This window comes from Erpetoichthys calabaricus (assembly GCF_900747795.2).
Source record: "Erpetoichthys calabaricus chromosome 1 unlocalized genomic scaffold, fErpCal1.3 SUPER_1_unloc_22, whole genome shotgun sequence".
NCBI classification, from domain to species: Eukaryota; Metazoa; Chordata; class Cladistia; order Polypteriformes; family Polypteridae; genus Erpetoichthys; species Erpetoichthys calabaricus.
Genome location: NW_026261588.1, coordinates 4,505,069 through 4,524,138, shown reverse-complemented (window position 1 = coordinate 4,524,138; position 19,070 = coordinate 4,505,069). Strand labels below are relative to the sequence as shown.

The window sequence follows — 19,070 nt, the reverse complement described above, 5'->3', positions numbered from 1 at the left end:
AGATTTTCACTCAAGTCCTAAAAGTAGATAAAGAGAAACCAGTTAAACAAATGAGACAAAAATATTATACTTGGTCATTTATTAATTAAGGAAAATGATCGAATATTACATATTTGTGAGTGGCAAAAGTATGTGAACCTTTGCTTCAGTATCTGGTGTGACCCCCCTTTGCAGCAATAACTGCAACTAAACGTTTCTGGTAACTGTTGATCAGTCCTGCACTCTAAAAAGAGAAAAAGGGCTCTTTTTGATTTAAGGTAATTTTAGTAGTTGTAATGAACTATATTAATATGTTTGTTCACCTAACATAATTTTTTGCTTTACGTCAAATTGAGAAACCGTGCTGTCGCTTAATGTAACTTCTTCTATTTAGTCTAAAGCAAAAAATCGCTTTGGAGACCTTGCCGGCTCCGCCCCCTGTGATGTCATGTCCGGGCTCGCACCAATGGCAGAAGACCTACATGAGTCTGACCCCTTTGACTTCACTTCCTGTGTCCCCCTTTAAAAGCCTCCACCTTTTCCCTATACCCTCAGTTCTGTTTGGACTCGGTTTTGTGCACATCACTGCTGTATTATTTTTGAAAAGCAACTTTGCAGCCAGGAAAGCAAATTATACAGGTGGCTGCCCCAAACCTTTATATGACTCTGCCTCGAGTTTGTGACTATATATATAGAATTTAAGTTGGCATTACAGTGAATAAAATAATGGACAAAATTTTAATTTGAGTTCATCCATCCATTATCCAACCCGCTATATCCTAACTACAGGGTGACGGGGGTCTGCTGGAGCCAATCCCAGCCAACACAGGGCGCAAGGCAGGAAACAAACCCCGGGCAGGGCGCCAGCTCACCGCAGTTAATTTGAGTTTTTAAAGAAATTTGGTTTGAGCTCAATACATTTTTTGCTTTTATTCAAGTTTTTGAAAAGGTTAAAACAAACTCAAAAGAATTAAGTTTACTCAAATACTTTTTAAAATTTGAAAGAAATCAATTAAATTGCTTGTTACCTTGTGAAGTAATTTATTTAGGTTGATCCAACAAAACATTTTTTACAGCGTGCACACTTGGAGGAATTTGAGCCCATTCCTCCGTACAGAACAGCTTCAACTCTGGGATGTTGGTGGGTTTCCTCACATGAACTTCTCGCGTCAGGTCCTTCCACAACATTTCGATTGGATTAAGGTCAGGGCTTTGACTTGGCCATTCCAAAACATTCACTTTATTCTTCTTTAACCATTCTTTGGTAGAACGACTTGTGTGCTTAGGGTTGTTGTCTTGCTGCATGACCCACCTTCTCTTGAGATTCAGTTCATGGAGAGATCTCCTGACATTTTCCTTTAGAATTCTCTGATATAATTCAGAATTCATTGTTCCATCAATGAAGGCAAGCCGTCCTGGCCCAGATGCAGAAAAACAGGCCCAAACCATGATACTACCACCACCATGTTTCACAGATGGGATAAGGTTCTTATGCTGGAATGCAGTGTTTTCCTTTCTCCAAACAGAATGCTTTTCATTTAAACCAAAAAGTTCTATTTTGGTCTCATCTGTCCACAAAACCTTCTTCCAATAGCCTTCTGGTTTGTCCATGTGATCTTCAGCAAACTGCAGACAAGCAGCAATGTTTTTTTTTGGAGTGCAGTGGCTTTCTCCTTGCAACCCTTCCATGCACACCATTGTTGTTCAGTGTTCTGATGGTGGACTCATGAACATGAACATTAGCCAATGTGAGAGAGGCCTTCAGTTGCTTAGAAGTTACCCTGGGGTCCTTTGTGACCTCGCCGACTATTACACGCCTTGCTCTTGGAGTGATCTTTGTTGGTCGACCACTCCTGGGGAGGGCAACAATGGTCTTGAATTTCCTCCATTTGTACACAATCTGTCTGACTGTGGATTGGTGGAGTCCAAACTCTTTAGAGATGGTTTTGTAACCTTTTCCAGCCTGATGAGCATCAACAACTCTTTTTGTGAGGTCCTCAGAAATCTCCTTTGTTTGTGCCGTGATACACTTCCACCAACATGTGTTGTGAAGAGCAGACTTTGATAGATCCTGTTCATGAAATAACACAGGGTGCCCACTCACACCTGATTGTCATCCCATTGATTGAAAACACCGGACTCGAATTTCACCTTCAAACTTACTGCTAATCCTAGAGGTTCACATTCTTTTGCCACTCACAAATATGTCATATTCGATCATTTTCCTCAATAAATAAATGACCAAGTATAATATTTTTTGTCTCATTTGTTTAACTGGTTTCTCTTTATCAGAATCAGAATCAGCTTTATTGGCCAAGTATATGTACACATACAAGGAATTGGACTCCGGTTTCTCCTAGTATTGTCCCTGATGCTGTGAGATTGACTTAAGTGTTCATGAGAGTGATGGCCTGAGGAAAGAAACTGTTCACATGTCTGGTAGTTTTGGCGTACAGTGCTCTGTAGCGCCTACCAGAGGGAAGAAGTTGAAAAAGGTTGTAACCAGGGTGTGATGGGTCTGCAATGATGTTTTCTGCCCGTTTCCTGACTCGAGATCTGTATAAGTCTTGAATGGAGGGCAGATCAACACCAATGATTTTTTCTGCAATCCTGACTGTCCGTTGAAGTCTGTTCCTGTCCTGTTTTGTGGCTGAGCCAAACCAGACTGTGATAGATGAACATAGAACAGACTGGATTACTGCAGAGTAAAATTGGATGAGCAGCTCCTGAGGCAGGTTGAACTTCCTGAGCTGGCGCAGGAAGTACAACCTCTGCTGGGCCTTTTTAACAATTGTGTTTATGTTTAGTTCCCACTTTAGGTCCTGGGAAATTGTGGATCCCAGAAACCTGAAGTTTTCCACAGCAGACACAATGCTGTTGAGTAGTGTGAGAGGGGGCAGCACTGGGGGGCTCCTCCTGAAGTCCACTGTCATCTCCACAGTTTGTTCAGCTCCAGGTTGTTTTGACCGCACCAGAGGGCCAGCTGTTCGACCTCTCGTCTGTATACAGACTCGTCACTGTCCTTGATGAGGCCAATGACTGTCATATCATCTGCGAACTTCAGGATTTTAACAGACGGGTCTCTTGAGGTGCAGTCATTTGTGTAGAGGGAGAAGAGCAGAGGAGAGAGGACACATCCCTGGGGGGCGCCAGTGCTGACTGTTCGTGTGCTGGATGTGATTTTTCCCAGTCTCACTTGCTGCTTCCTATCTGTCAGGAAGTTTTTGATCCACTGGGAGATGGAAGCTGGTACAGTGAGCCAAGTGAGTTTGGTGTGGAGGACTTCTGGAATGATAGTATTGAACGCCGAGCTGAAGTCCACAAACAGGATCCTAGCATATGCCCCTGGAGAGTCGAGATGTTGCAGGATGTAGTGCAGTCCCATGTTGATTGCATCATCCACTGACCTGTTTGCTCGGTAAGCAAACTGTAGGGGGTCAAGCAGGGGGTCTGTAATGTCCTTCAGGTAGGTCAACACCAGTCTTTCAAAGGATTTCATGACCACAGACGTCAGGGTGACTGGTCTGTAGTCATTTAACCCTGCGATGGAGGTTTTCTTTGGAACCGGGATAATTGTGGAACGCTTAAGGCAGGAGGGAACTTCACATAGCTCCAGGGATCTGTTGAAGATCTGTGTAAATATGGGGTCCAGCTGATCAGCACAGACTTTAAGACAGGATGGTGACACACCATCTGGACCTGGTGCCTTCCTGATCTTCTGTCTCCTGAAGAGCTGACTCACATCCCCTTCACAGATCCTGAGTGCAGGTATGGTGTCAGTGGGGAGGGGCAGGGGCTTGGTAGTGAGTGCTGGGAGTGTATTTAGATTGGCGTGGGTGAGAGGTGTGAAAGAGGGATTATCAAACCTGCAGTAGAACAAATTCAGCTCGTTGGCCAGTTGATGGTTCTCTTCAGTATGGGTGGATGGTTTCCTGTAGTTGGTGATGTCTTTCAAACCTCTCCACACTGATGCAGGGTCGTTGGCTGTAAACCTATTTTCCAGCTTTTCAGTGTAGCACCTCTTTGCTACTCTGATCTCCTTTGTCAATGTGTTTCTGGCTTGATTATACAGGATTCTGTCCCCACTTCTGTAGGCCTTCTCCTTAGCCTGACGAAGCTGCCTGAGTTTTGTAGTAAACCAGGGTTTGTTGTTGTTGTCTGTGCGAAAAGATTTCATGGGCACACACATATCCTCACAAAAACTGACGTAGGATGTCACAGTGTCAGTAAGCTCATCCAGGTCTGTCGCTGCAGACTCAAAAACACTCCAATCAGTACAGTCAAAGCAGGCTTGTAGTTCCAGCTTTGCCTCGTTGGTCCATCTCTTCACCGTTTTCACCACAGGCTTTGCAGATCTTAAGTTCTGCCTGTAAGTCGGGAGAAGATGAACCAAACAGTGGTCAGAGAGTCCCAAGGCAGCACGAGGGACAGAGCGATAAGCATCCTTTAATGTAGTGTAGCAGTGGTCCAGTGTGTTTTTGTCCCTGGTAGGACACTTAATGTGCTGACTGAATTTTGGCAGTTCTTGCCTGAGGTTTGCTCTGTTAAAATCACCAACAACAATGAGCAGAGAGTCCGGGTGTTTGTGCTCCATGTTAGTTATCTGGTCAGCCAGGTGTTGTAATGCTTCACTAACACAGGCCTGAGGTGGGATGTAAACACCAACCAGAATAAACGAGGAAAACTCCCGCGGTGAATAGAACGGTTTACAGTCAATGAAAAAAGACTCTAAGTGAGGGCTGCATGTTTTGATTTGTACTGTGACATCTGTACACCAACCTTCATTTATATAGAAACAGATTCCGCCTCCTTTCGTTTTCCCTGAGAGCTCCATGACGCGGTCCGCACGGAGAAGTTGGAAGCTCGGCAGGTATAATGCGCTATCGGGGATGTGCTCACCAAGCCAGGTTTCAGTGAAGCACAGGACGGCAGATCTGGAAAAGTCCGTGTTTATCTTCTTTTAGGACTTGAGAGAAACTCTGATGATGTTTTAGGTCATATTTATGCAGAAATATAGAAAATTCTAAAGGGTTCACAAACTTTCAAGCACAACTGTAGTTGCTGGAGCAATTTGTCTGGTAACGAACAAGACTCCCTCCTGCTTAATACTTATGTGACCCACAAGTGGTCGGTGTTCAACTTCTCAGAGGGACAAGTGGCTTTCAGCCACATGATATTGAATAATCACAAGTCTGTGATGACCTTAGGTGTCTGGGACTGCACGCACGCTACACGGAATGGATCAACGTGTGTCTACACGTTGTGTCTACGCTGTTGAACCCCATTCATGATGGGGACTGGGGCTTGCAATTGTTCCTCACAAGCGAGGAATTGCCATTAAGTATGGGTCATAAGCCCACACTGATTAAGTTCCTGCCCTTTGTACACACCGCTCGTTGCTACCACAGATGGATAGTTTGGTGAGGTCTTTGGATCGACCATACCGTGGTCGCTAACGGCCTCTGATGGAGTGCCGAGAAGACGATCGTATGTGAAAAAAGTTAGTGGGCATGCATGAGTCTGAGGCCGACTCTATTAGCGTTAGCGTCTGAATCCAATGAGAAAAGTGAATAGGGAATAGCTTCTCATTGCGTAGCTTGCTGCATGCTCAGGACCAAAGTGTTGGCTTGCAATCCCAGCCCAGGAATCACCCGTGCAGAGGGGAGAGCTGAAATAAAGAAATACATTTGCTCTGAGTAGCTGTTGTTGTATTTTTTTTTTGTCTCCATTCCTTTATGATCTATCGATTCACATGGAAAAAGGGCAATGGCACACCAGATACCTTAGCCACCTGTCAGCTGAGACTGGCGAAGTGAATCGCTCAAGTAATTCAAATGGTGTTATTATCAACTGGAAAGGATGGCCTTCATTTCAAGTGTAAGCCTATTCATCTGAAGAAGCATCTGCTAAGTGTACTGCACTGCATCTTCCAGCAGCAAACCAAAGCAGTGATTCGCTGCCAGGCTGTTCGCTCCCACAGGTCAGGACTACTCAGTATGACATGACACATCGGGGACATAAAGGACACAAGGAATGGGTAGGTGACACGAGCCAAACAGCAGGCAATAAGAAGAGGAAGATGAATGTCACTGCTTTCATGTGAGATGGAAGGTGGGATAGATGGAAGAGACACTTTTCCCATGGTGGTCTCAGAATGAAGCAAAGAGTGCAAAAAGAAGAGTACAAAGCGAGTTTTTGAAGTGAACAGTGAAAAGCATAAGTGCAGGGAAAGAACAAGAAAGTGACGGCCTGAAATAAAGATTTAAAAGGCAGAGAGCGAAAGGAGGAATACGAAGGCAGCGTGTGAAGTGAAGAGAAAGTGAAGGCACAAAATGAACACTACAAGCTGAGAGGGTAGAATGAAGAAACTGGCAAGAGCCGAAAGGGACATTAAAAGTGCAGCACACGAGAAAGAGAATTGGCTTTAAAAATGTAAAGATGACAGAAGCCTGAGAGGGGGTGGCAGGGGACGTGACCTGGAGCTGCATGGACTGCAAGGGTACACTGGCAGGAGAGGAAGAGTAACCTTTGAGAGCATGAACTTGACATTAGAGTGTGCTTTTGAAATAGTGATTCAAAAAATGACTGCTGCATGTAATCAGCATTGAGAAATTGTCAGCATGAAGTGAAGTTTAGAACATGTCAGTTTGAAATGAGTGGGCCCTGTGCAGAAGACTCCTGCTGTCAGAAGTTTTAAATGGGCTTACGTAGGGAGCCATTGCCTACACCAATTCCTACGCTGGTCGGTATTCACAAAGAGTTTGCGTAAGAAGACTTTCGTAACAACGTCCCCTGCTGGTCAGACTGGTGTTTGTACATCTCCGGGGTGTCTCCCTCCATAATCAAGGAGAACATGCAGACTCCACACGGAGAGCATCTGGAACTTGACGCTCAGTCTTCTTGTCACGAGGCAGCAGCGCTACTGTTAATGCTGTATTTCTGATATACTGTATCTCACATTATTAGTTAGATAATTGGAAATCCCCAGCTATAACGTCCATGTATTTTAACGTATAGTAAGAAGGTGATGGCGACTCTTAACATTATTGTTCTCATGAGCTAGGTTCTGTTTTAAAAACTGGATGCTAATATGCATTGCTACTTTTATTATAAAAAAAATTGACAGCCTTTTAAAATAGTAATATTATATTTTGTGGATAAGGAGTTTTGAAAGAAGTGCTTGAAATACTCGCATGCCATAAGTCGGAGACTGAACTTCATGTCTGTTTGTCTCAGATGAGACATCAATCGCAGCCATTCTTACAGTGATGCTGATTACCATTGACTGGGCACGTCATGATGTTGTGGGAGTAACATGGCTGACATCGTAGGTACTGCTGGCTGCAGTTAAACTCTGTGGGAGCTTCCAGCTCATTTCTTCTTTCTGTGTTTAGGTAGTGATGGGTGAAATGAAGCCTCATGAAGTGCCCAAATGTCTGAAGCAATTGTGTTAGAAATCGTGTTGAAGCTTTGAAGCATTTGACACAAATCTCTAATGACATCTCCTGGCCATTAACATTACATAAACTCATAATCATGTTCAACGGCATCTGTTAAACTTTTATTTCTTCTATGTTTCACTGCACTTGTAAGAAAAGGCGATACAGAAACAATACTTCTGAATAAATATTAAGACATGCAGGTCAGGTCAGGTTGGGGAGCATGCACTGGCACAGCACGTTGCCGCACCCACCACACGACAGAACAGCTCAGGATTCTGGCTGGCAACCCCCCAGGGAGACACGTGCAGCCAGGTGTTACGTGGGTATCCCCTTGGCCTGGTCCAGCAACTTGGGTCCTCAACAATGAGGGTCCTGTGAGCCGGATCACCCTTGGGGAATCGCGTCACATGGTCGTAGTGCCGTAACCTGAGCTCCCTCACATTCGTAACTACACATGCAACAATTCACTCGACACAAAATCAAATGAGCGGTACCCAAGGAATCTCTGAAGAGACACAGTACCGAAAGAGTCCAGTCTTCGTCTCAGGTCACTGGATAGCATCCATGTCCCACAACCATATATCAAGAGAGGAAGGACCAGGGGCCTCATGTATAAACGGTGCGTACACACAAAAATGTTGTGTAAGCCCGTTTCCACTCTCAAATTGTGATGTATAAAACTTAAACTTGACGTAAAGCCACGCACATTTCCATGGTAGCTCATACCCTGGCATATGCAAGTACTGCGCTTGGTTTTGCAGACTGGCGGCACCCAGCGTCAAAGCAGTGCTACTGTTCCTGTGTGGTTTCCCTTTCTTTTTTTGATCCACATCCCTGATGCAGCTTTATAAATACACTGAAATTAACTGCATATTGTTTATTAGTGTAATGCATCTGATTGTAATTAGCCTGTAACAATATAATGGTCCACAGACTGGTCAAACTGTTCTAAATACCATAACTGCTTTAGCGTTGTTAGACTTACTGCACCTTCTTCTTCTTTCAGCTGCTCCCGTTAGGGGTTGCCACAGCGGATCATACTTTTCCATATTACTCTCATTGTACAACAGTATTTATATCACTGTATCCAAGTGTGAATCACAGCTGCACTGTAACTGATCAGAAAGAGAATTATCGGGATACAGCATCAAGCACATGCTGCCTCAGCTATGATGCCTATTGAACTGCTCGCATTCGGCAAACGCTCTTTGAACATGAGGAGGAAGTAACTTTGCTGTATAAGGACTAGAGAACTGAACTTACCCAGATGTCCTTTGGTTGAGATAGTGTGCAGTCCTAAAGTGGTGCAGGATAAGACCATGGAGATACTGCAGCAGTCGTAACGATACTAAGAGTCACACCATCTGAAGATGATGTTTGTTTATTTTATTGTGGGGTCCACAGGAACACACCCAGCCTTGACCCAGCATGCACACACTCATTTAAACACTGCTACTGGCAGAATGAAAGGATAAGTAATGATAAAATGTATTAATCAAAATAATGAAAAAAAGAACATACAATATAAACCAAACCACGTGCACAATGGCTCTCTCCAGCTCCCCGATGGCAAAAATAAATTACAACTCTAACATCAGGGGAACTGAGGTGCAGGTTTGATCCTGGGGTTGTAGTCTCATATAGCGTTTAGATTTACTGGTGCACAGGTCGAAGTCCTACTTACTGTAACTGCCCATCATCCCCTGCCCCAGTCCATCAGTGTTGCCATGCGTTTGAAGCAAAAGATAGTAGGTAACTTTCAGGGTAATCCGCAGGAGACATCTTCACCAGCACACCCCTTGGACGAGCAAAGGCAGGGGGGCCAGCAGGAGCCTCATCTTACTCCCCTGGTAGTGGGATATCGTGTGCCTTTTGGGGATCCATTGGTGTAAGACCCCATTTCTGCTGCTATATGACACGTGAGCCACTGTCTTGCACCGTAAAGAAGAGACCTAGTCTAAGGGCTTCAAGAAAACCAGCTTTATTCCAATACAAACAAGAACAGCAAGGTCATTTATTCAAACAGGAGCTACCACTTCCGTACACAGGGATACAGCAAACAAGCAGGGATGGGCCAAGTTATAATGTTCCCTGCATCACCCATCAGGCGACAGATTCATTAAGTGGGGAGGCTGTGAACTTGTAATTGCTTGGGTGGCGTTGTGAACCTGTGGTTGCTTCGGTGCCAGACAAGCAGCCCTTGATAGACATGTCAGTCACGTTTCGGTGTGCAGCTCCGTTGGAGAGGGTCTCAAAAGAGCTCAGAAGCCTCACGATGTCTAAAGAAAAGCAATCACAAATATCAAAACTGCACTCACTCAACCAGTGGAACATCTAACGATAAAGAGTAAAACAAAGTTGGGACTCCAAAATGAACAAGAAAAGTCCAGAAAGGAACATTGTGCTCACTGAGCAAGTTCAGAACATCAGTGCCAACCTGCAGATTGAGTTGATGTTAGGGGATGAAAATAAAAGTGTGGCTGAAAATGCAAACGACATTGGTGTCATACTGTCTGAACCACAAATAAAACATGGAGGACAGTGACACGTTGTGAAGGGCACAATAAAACATCTTCTGTCCGAACGCATTTTCCTATCCCTACACATCATTACTAGTGAAGCTCTGCCAGCTCTTCTATTTTTCATTTATTTCTCCTCTCTTTGATATGAAGTGTCTTCTTAATTCTACTCACCTTCATCTGCTCCATCGCCCTCCTCATCTCCTTCAGTGTCTTCTCTCTCTCCTCAATTCTCCTCCTGATTTCACTCAGTGTCGCCTCCAGTTGTTTCTGTTTGGACACACAAGAGGACACATGGGGGTCTTATCAGAATTCGCTTTCAGTTTCACTTACTGTCTGAAGACCTCAGATAATTAAATAAATTAAATGAGCAACCAGTGGAAATATAAAATAAAGAAAACCACGTTATAACTGAAGCCCAGAGAAAATGAACTCCTTTAAAAACTTAATTCAAGAAATAAGAAAACAACTGAAAGTTAACTAACTCAAATTTCAGTTATGAAGATGAGGAACAAATGACTCCATGGTGGGCTACTTTAGGTTGTGAGAGGGGACGACATTAAGCCTCGATTACTAACGATGGCCAAAGTGACGGCTGTGAAAACACTGAGGACTGAACAGGCGACTGAGACCATCAGTAAAGATGAGCAGGGCCTGCAAGACGAGCCAGGGGGCTATAAGCAAGGGTTCAAATCAGCCAGTGGTATACAAACTGGTCATGAAGGAGTGATAAGAGAGCGTGCTACAGATGTGGAGGAGAGCTCAGTGCAGCAGAAGGTCATATCATAAATCAAACATGTCATTCTACAGTGGTGGACCCCATGTGTCAGTGGGCTACAACAGGGTACATTGACACACAGGTGTGCTCCAGCACAGATATGGTGTGTCGTTCTCTTGATTCAAAGCTGGATGTCCACCTTGCATACATGGATAGGCTGCTGATCAGAGTTTTGGTGGATCTTTTTTTCATTTTAGATGTCTGAACAAGTGGCAACAGTAAGTGTAGGCAGACAGCGGTGCAAGAACAATGTAAAGAGTGAGAAACTAAGATCAGGGGCAGAGCAGACAAGGTGGGCTTATCAGAGGTGCTGTCTGTGCCACATGCCAGTCCTGGTAAGGCTGTGGAGTTTAGAAAATTTAACATGAAGTTCAAATTTAAAATAGTGAATGAGCAGGAGAGCAGAAGAGGAACATACAGTACAAGAAGAAAACTCCAAACAAACATGATGACTCAAAAGTATTGGAGAAACAAAATCAAATAAATAAGACAATGAAGATACCGAGTCAATACCACAATATCAAAAATAGAGTTACATACTAAAAATAACATGCTGACCAAAGGGCTACATACCAAACAAAACCCCAAATCCAAAACATTCAACCAGATATTACATTTAATAAGTAGCCGAAGTATTGAAGTGTATAACTAACTGGAAATTCAAAATGGCTGGACACAACCAACAATGAGGCACAAAGACGGACTCTTAGACCTGTTCAGTTTGTCACTAAGACTCCATAAAGCGTCACTGGGCAAACTCTCTTCACCTAACAACTACAGACCATTGGCACTTACGTTTCACATCATCAAACCTTTTTCAATGGCAGGTCCTGAACTATGTGAATGTGGGAGACCACCTGAACCCACAGCAGTCTGCCTAATGGACAAAGATTGGAGTCGAGGATGCAATTATCAATCTGCCCTACAAGGCTTATCTTCACCAGGCAGGAGGATTACAGGCATGTGTTTTGATTTCTCCAGTGCTTACAGTACCATCCAAGTGGATGAGCCTATGGTGTCCTGGATGATGGACTATCTGTCAAGCAGACCAGTTTGTGAGATTAAAGGACTGAGTTGTGTTGGTAACACTGGAGCACCACAAGGAACAGTCATGTCTGCTTTGGTCTTCACTATGTACAACTTTGATTATAAATTAAACAGCAGATCAGGTCACCTGCAGAAATTCTCAGATGATTCTGCACTTACAGGGTGTACTGATAAAGGGGATGAGACAGAGGAGAGGAGTCAGGGGGAGAACTTTGTTTCTTGGTGCAAAGAGTATTGTCTGCACCTTAACATCAGCAAGGCCAAGCAACTGGTGATTGATCTTCACCCACTATGGGGCCTCTATGACCAGTCACTATTCAAGGAGTGGATGTAGAGGTGGTCCACTCAAACAAGTACTTGGGGGTTCGCATCAATGACAGGTTGGACTGGTCTCAGAACACATTAGAATCCATATTACTAACCGAAGGTTACGGACGCAGGCTCACGGCTCACGGACGTATCGAGGCGCACGCGCACTGCGACTCAGCGCCCCAGAGTCAAACCCAGCATCAAAGCGTGTGCACACCGCCATATTGTGAGTGGCACTGTTGCGGAGTGAAGTAATGAATAATGTACTGCTTGGGATTGTACAACCTGCTGTACGCTCCAAACCAAATCCTGGGGGATTACATTTCATAGGTTAGGCTGAACAATTGTTGTGGTTATATTTGGCCATTAGAAAATCAAACCCAGCATCGAAGCGCACGCGCACCGCCATATTGTGAGTGGCACTGCTGCGGAGTGAAGTAATGAATAATGTACTGCTTGGGATTGTACACAACTAACGGAAATACAAAACCGAGCATGTATTGATAAAAACAATGAACAAAGACGCCTACAACACGCTTCACAAACAGCAGAAGCAAAGGAGTCACGGCTCCAAAAAGAAAGAGCTCAACGATTGGAAGAACGACAGACAGCCGTTGAACAATTCCGCCAGTTAGCTGACAACACATTCTATAACGTTGGGTCACAATACAACTGCTGCCCGAGAGGAAGACGAGACAGGCTATAAGTAATAATCTTTAACAGGTCCTTTACTAAGATCGCTTTCCAGAGTACACGTTACACTGCTCCCCAATACCCATAATTCCGTATTACTACGGAATCCCCAAAGGTCCACACTACAATATACTACAGCATATTTGAATCACATTACAATAATTCAGCATTAACAGTAAGTGCAATTATAATTCCTAACAGTAAACAACATATAGCTAATGACACAGCCACAGAAAAAAACAAAACCGAGACCAGATGGATAAAAACAATAAACGAACGCTCCTTATTAAACGTAGGTGCAATTATAATTCCACACAGTGAATGCGGCGTCTATCTATATATGTGTATGTATTTACAATGAGTCATGGCTCCAAACAGAAACAGCTTTACTACAAATATATTTCTTTCATTAAATGAGAACTTTCCCAGGACGCTCCCACCCTCCATGCTCTTACATCCCTACATAGATTGGAAGGAACAGAAAGTAATTGCCATCCTTAGATTTGCGATTCTTTAGAGAATCGGGGCTTACTGGTTATAGAAGAAAATGCAGAGCAGACTTCTCCTTCCTTAGTATATTGTGTTCCTTTAATGCAGGAAGAGACATATTTCATATGTTCTATAACTCTGTGATGGCCAGTCTAGTATGCTGAGTGGTAACATCACTTCAAGAGAGGCCCACCGAATCAACAGACTGATTAAGGAGGCAGGCTTTGATATGGGACACACTCTGGAGCCCCTGGAGCTAATAGAGATGGAGAGAATGAAGATACAACTGAGTGCCATTATGAACAATGCTGCACTGTGACACGTCAGCTGAAGGGCGTCAAGAGGCTCCGTTATACCAACCAAGCCAGCCAACCAACCAACCTTACTGGATTTGCTCTCTCATCATGTGCCATTTCTTTTTGTAATTCTTGTGTCTGTTTGTGTGGATTATTTCTCTTTTGCTATATTTCTATTTTTTTTTGAGTTTGTCTAAATGCAGTGCTAACTACTTAGTTACCTACCTACTTACCATCTATTATATAGTGCCTTTTCTATCTATCTATCTATCTATCTATCTATCTATCTATCTATCTATCTATCTATCTATCTATCTATCTATCTATCTATCTATCTATCTATCTATCACGTGAAGTGCTAACTACTTAGTTATCTACCTACTTACCATCTATTATATAGTGCCTTTTCTATCTATCTATCTATCTATCTATCTATCTATCTATCTATCTATCTATCTATCTATCTATCTATCTATCTATCTATCTATCTATCTATCTATCTATCTATCTATCTATCTAGAGTTATACGTAAAGCTCCAAATTGTACATCATGCACACATTTCTCTCAACTCTGATTTTCCAAAGTGTTCCAGGGTAAAGACTCTAATGAGGGACACATCATGTCTTGTGCCCTATCTCACCAGGATAGACTCCAACTCTCTTCCATCATACTCTTCCATCATAGACAAGAACATTTAAACTCCTCAAATGGACACCTGGATGTCTCTAATCAAACTACTTTTAGAAATTTCTTAACTCTTGTTATTTCCTTTGGTTTCATTAAACACTAAACCCCACTCACCTGTTTTTCCTCTCTTTCAGTCTCCAGCTCCACCATTTTATGCCCACTGTGCCCATTCACCACACACATCACACAGATGCAGGTTTCATCAGTTTTACAGAATATCTCCAGACTCATGTGATGTTCTGCACAGATCTCCTCCTTAAGATTTCTAACTGGATCAGTCAGCTTGTGGTCCTTCCAGGCCGCTATTTCAAAGTGGGGCTGCAGGTGAGTCTGACAGAAGGAGATCATGCAGGTCAGACAGGACTTCACTGCTCTGAACTTCTTTCCATTACAGGTGTCACACTCCACATCTCCAGGGCCGGCATAATTCTGAGATGGACGAGGACTGAGTCTCGGCTTCTTTATTTTCTTGATGAGTACATTCAGCACGGTGTTTCTGTGAAGTTCAGGCCTCGTAGTGAAGGTCCTTCTACACTGAGGACAACTGCACTCTTTGCTTTGATCCCAGTAGTCAGTGAGGCACTTCAGACAGAAACTGTGGCCACAGAGGATCGAGACGGGGTCACTCAGGGTGTCCAGACACACAGAGCAGGTGATCTCATCCTGTAATCCAAACAGCTGGGCTTCGGCCATCGTCTGTCAGAGGAGAGGCAGACAGAGAGAATCAGTCAGAGAAACGAGGAGATTTAAAGTGAAACCTGAGAGCAGACAAGAGAGGACATCAGAGGAGATAAATGTTAGGAACAGAGCTGGGGCATCTGGGTAATGTAACTCAGTTTTATGAGACATGTATTGTGACAGCACCAGGTGGTCCTCGGCAGACTCAGACATAAGCTGTGTGTGGGTGTGGCAGCTCAATATTGAGGTGGCATTGCTGCGGGTCCCAGTGGTCAGGTGACCTGATTGCTCCTTATGGTCAGCTCAGCTGTTTTCCATTGACATTTTCCAGGTCAACAGTTGATGGATAAAAGGAGCCTGGGCAGAGTGCTGAGCAGAGAGGGTCTCTGCCGGCTGAGAAGGCCCAGTGGGGTGAACTGGGTGGACAGGTTGAGAAAGATGTGCTGTGCTGGAAGAAATGAAGAAGAAGCTGATATCTGCATGGATTTGGACTGGGCTTTATACCTTATATATCAGTGTTTTTATTGTCCACAAGCATCACACTTTATTGCGGATTATGCATTTTGATTATTTATTTATTTATTGTGGTGCACTGCAGTTTGGGGTTAGAGAAGCGTGCCAGGTGGGATGGTGGTGTGATGATGAGCATGCTTGTCTTACACATTTGATTCGTGTTCATATACTGTGATGTGCGAGTCTCAGTACTTTATCAAAACCCGCTTTATTCATCTTGAAACAGGAACAGCACGGTTAGTTATTGCAGCAGGATCTACCACTCCGCTATACACAGACACAGCAAATGGGCAGATTCGGGGCCACGTCAGCGGCCATGATATACTGTTCCCTGCATTTATAACGTTCCTTACATCTCCCTTCGGTGACAGGTGCTTATAGCACAATCTCAATCGGCTCGTAGTTGTGCTGCAGTACTGAGAACTTGAGGTTGCCTCGGCGACAGACAAGCAGCCCTCCATAGACGCAGAAATCATGCTTTGGTGTGTCGTCCCATTGGGGGTCACAAAATACTTCAGGACCTCACAATATTTAATTCTTTCCTTAATTAAGATATTAAGAAAAGTTTTGTTCTAATGCAGCAGTGTGACTCAAACCACCTACACCTGAACACCAGCAAAACCAAGGAGCTGGTGGTGGATTTTAGGAGGCCAAGACCCCTCATGGACCCCGTGATCATCAGAGGTGACTGTGTGCAGAGGGAGCAGACCTATAAATATCTGGGAGTGCAGCTGGATGATAAATTAGACTGGACTGCCAATACTGATTCTCTGTGTAAGAAAGGACAGAGCCGACTATACTTCCTTAGAAGGCTGGCATCCTTCAACATCTGCAATAAGATGCTGCAGATGTTCTATTAGACGGTTGTGGCGAGCGCCCTCTTCTACGCGGTGGTGTGCTGGGGAGGCAGCATTAAGAAGAAAGACGCCTCACGCCTGGACAAACTGATGAGGAAGGCAGGCTCTATTGTAGGCATGGAGCTGGACAGCTTGACATCCGTGGCAGAGTGACGGGCGCTGAGCAGACTCCTGCCAATTATGGAGAATCCACTGCATCCACTGAACAGGATCATCTCCAGACAGAAGAGCAGCTTCAGCGACAGACTGCTGTCACTGTCCTGCTCCACTGACAGACTGAGGAGATCGTTCCTCCCCCAAACTATGTGACTCTTCAATTCCACCCGGGGGGGTAAACGTTAACATTTAACATTATACAAAGTTATTGTCTGTTTTTACCTGCATTATCATTATTATCAATCTTTAATTTAATATTGTTTTTTGTATCAGTAAGGTGCTGCTGGAGTAAGTGAATTTCCCCTTGGGATTAATAAAGTGTCTGTCTGTCTGTCTGTCTGTCTATCTATCAGTAATAAAGTCTGGAATTCCTTTTTACCTTTACAGCTTTAAACATTCTCTAGTAGGTAACACTTGGAAAGCCAGCTAATAAACTTCTAAACCCGACTAGCAACAGTTCTGAAGGCATCAGGCATGTAAAATCTGCCACGTGTGACTATTCTTCACTCCACACTGCTTACCGCACTCCTGCCCTTGACGTGGACCTGAGGACTTCACCATCATAACGTGATTTCCCAGCCACTACTTCAGCGTCCATATTCATATTTAGAGGTCGTACATTTACAGTTGTGGGGGGTTGATGCCCACCAACTTCTTTTCTATAGCCAGGAATGGCTTAGTGGCTCAGGAGATTCATAACTCTCTGTAAATGTTTTGTTTATTTCATACTCTTTTGTTCTCTCTGTATTTCTTCTTCTCATTTTATGTAATTTGTTTCTAATTTTTACCAATCGTGCCTTATGGCCTCACTCCCATTCTCATCTTTCTTCTCCTATTTACAGCAAAATGTGGTGTCTTAGGAACAGAGGAAAGTGAATTAGGAAAAGAAAAATAAGAGAGTGAGTGAAATTGAGAAAGAAAAGAGTGGAAAACAACAAGAGCATAAAACAAAAGAAACAAGGAAAAGACAAATGAAAGTAGGCCACCACTTGTGTGGCACACACACACACCAGCCAGGTGTCACGAAGTGTCAAAGATACTCATCATGATGATCAAATAAATAACATCACAAACTCACGTGTACAAACTCCTCACCGCTCAGACTGTCACAAGACTGCAGGGTAAAAACTGAACCTTCAGGACCTTAATATGAAAGAGAGACATGGCCGCTGTTAAGAAGGCCTTGCCAACCTCAGATCTGTTCACTAATTAACAAAACTGTGTGTCCAAATGTGGCACAAAGCGACATGCAGCTCATAAAATACAAACCAGACTGCTGACCCACCACTCAGTTCCCAGCATAGGCCCTGAGACAGATTGGGGTCAGCTGTCATTAAAGACTTGTTTGGTGGGCTCACCAGATCTCGCTTTTCTTCTTGGCTGTTCCTCTTCACCACAGATGGTCTTCAGATCCTTTTAATCAGGGAAGTTGGACATGAGAAGTTCATCTGGAGAGCCCAACCACAATGAGCAGGCCAGAATGTGCCGAGTGTCATTAAAGGCTTCAGTCATCAAGTGCCTGGGGGTCTCATTGTGTTTTTGTGTCCAAACACAACTTGTAGCAGAGTTGGACTTTCCAGAGGCTTCACTCCTACGTGATGAGATGAGCTGCAGAGTTACAGTGGCAGACAGCACCACTTCTGTCACAGGGTTTGCCTTATTATGGGAGGTATTTTCTGCAAAAACGGAAATGAAAATTTATATGAAATAAAATTTATATCTCAATATATATTATATCTCATGCTTAAATCACACTATTTTATGGTAGCCATGTTTAAATGACAATATGTAGGTGTGCTCCATGTAATTGAAATGGCAGGTGGTTGAACATCATTGAGTTGACTGGGATGAACCATCTGGACTTGGTGAGGAGGTTCCTGAGGTCCACTTAACAGGAGAGCTCACAGCAGATGAACTGAATTCACTCCCAGACCCCAATGTTCCCTTTCCAGATGCAGTGGCCACTTACTGTAACACCGTCAGCCAAATAAATCAAATGCCAGAATAGTCTCAATATTTGTATTGAGGATCATGTTGTATTTCATTTGCCATCCCTCAAGTAGTTAACTTTATGAGATCATCTAACATTCACAATTAACTCAACCACAGGTAATTCTTTGCATTTATATAGCGCTACTCAAAGCGCTCAGCAATTGCAGGTTAAGGGCCTTGCTCAAGGGCCCAACAGAGCAGAGTACCTTTTGGCAATTATGGGATTCGAACCGGCAACCGTCCGATTGCCAGTGCAGATCCCTACCCTCAGAGCCACCACTCCACCAGGTGGACTCCAAACAAGGTGTAGAAACATCTCAGTGATGACTGATAGAAAACAACGCGCCTGAGCCAAATGTCAGGTGTTACACCAAAGGGTCTGAATCCTCGTGTCAATGGGATACTTGAAGTTTTATATTTTTAGTAAAATTGCCAAAAATGTCTTAAAATCTGTTTCTCATTCTGGGGTGTTGAGTGATGCTTGATGACAAATGAAATTAACTCAAAATGATTTTACTACAAGGCTACAACACAAGAAAATGTGTAAAACTGAAGGCCTCTGAAGAGTTTGTGAAGTCACTGAATGTTAAAAAGAAGAAACAAACATTTCATTCAAGTCACACCATCTGCTGCT

At 43.7% G+C, this 19,070-nt stretch overlaps 2 protein-coding genes across 50 annotated transcripts in view; both read right to left on the bottom strand.

The window, feature by feature from the left end:
• Window positions 1–19,070, bottom strand: part of LOC114645182 (NACHT, LRR and PYD domains-containing protein 3-like) — a 913,740-nt gene that overhangs the window by 84,366 nt on the left and 810,304 nt on the right. The window lies entirely within an intron of this gene.
• Window positions 9,344–18,077, bottom strand: LOC114669350 (E3 ubiquitin/ISG15 ligase TRIM25-like). The gene is made up of 5 exons (XM_028825568.2): window positions 17,803–18,077; window positions 17,523–17,587; window positions 14,355–14,936; window positions 10,115–10,210; window positions 9,344–9,700 (listed from the first exon to the last, which is right to left on the bottom strand). The coding sequence occupies exons 3-5, from the start codon at window positions 14,931–14,933 to the stop codon at window positions 9,692–9,694; spliced, it is 684 nt and encodes a 227-aa protein (XP_028681401.1). The 5' UTR covers window positions 14,934–14,936; window positions 17,523–17,587; window positions 17,803–18,077; the 3' UTR covers window positions 9,344–9,691.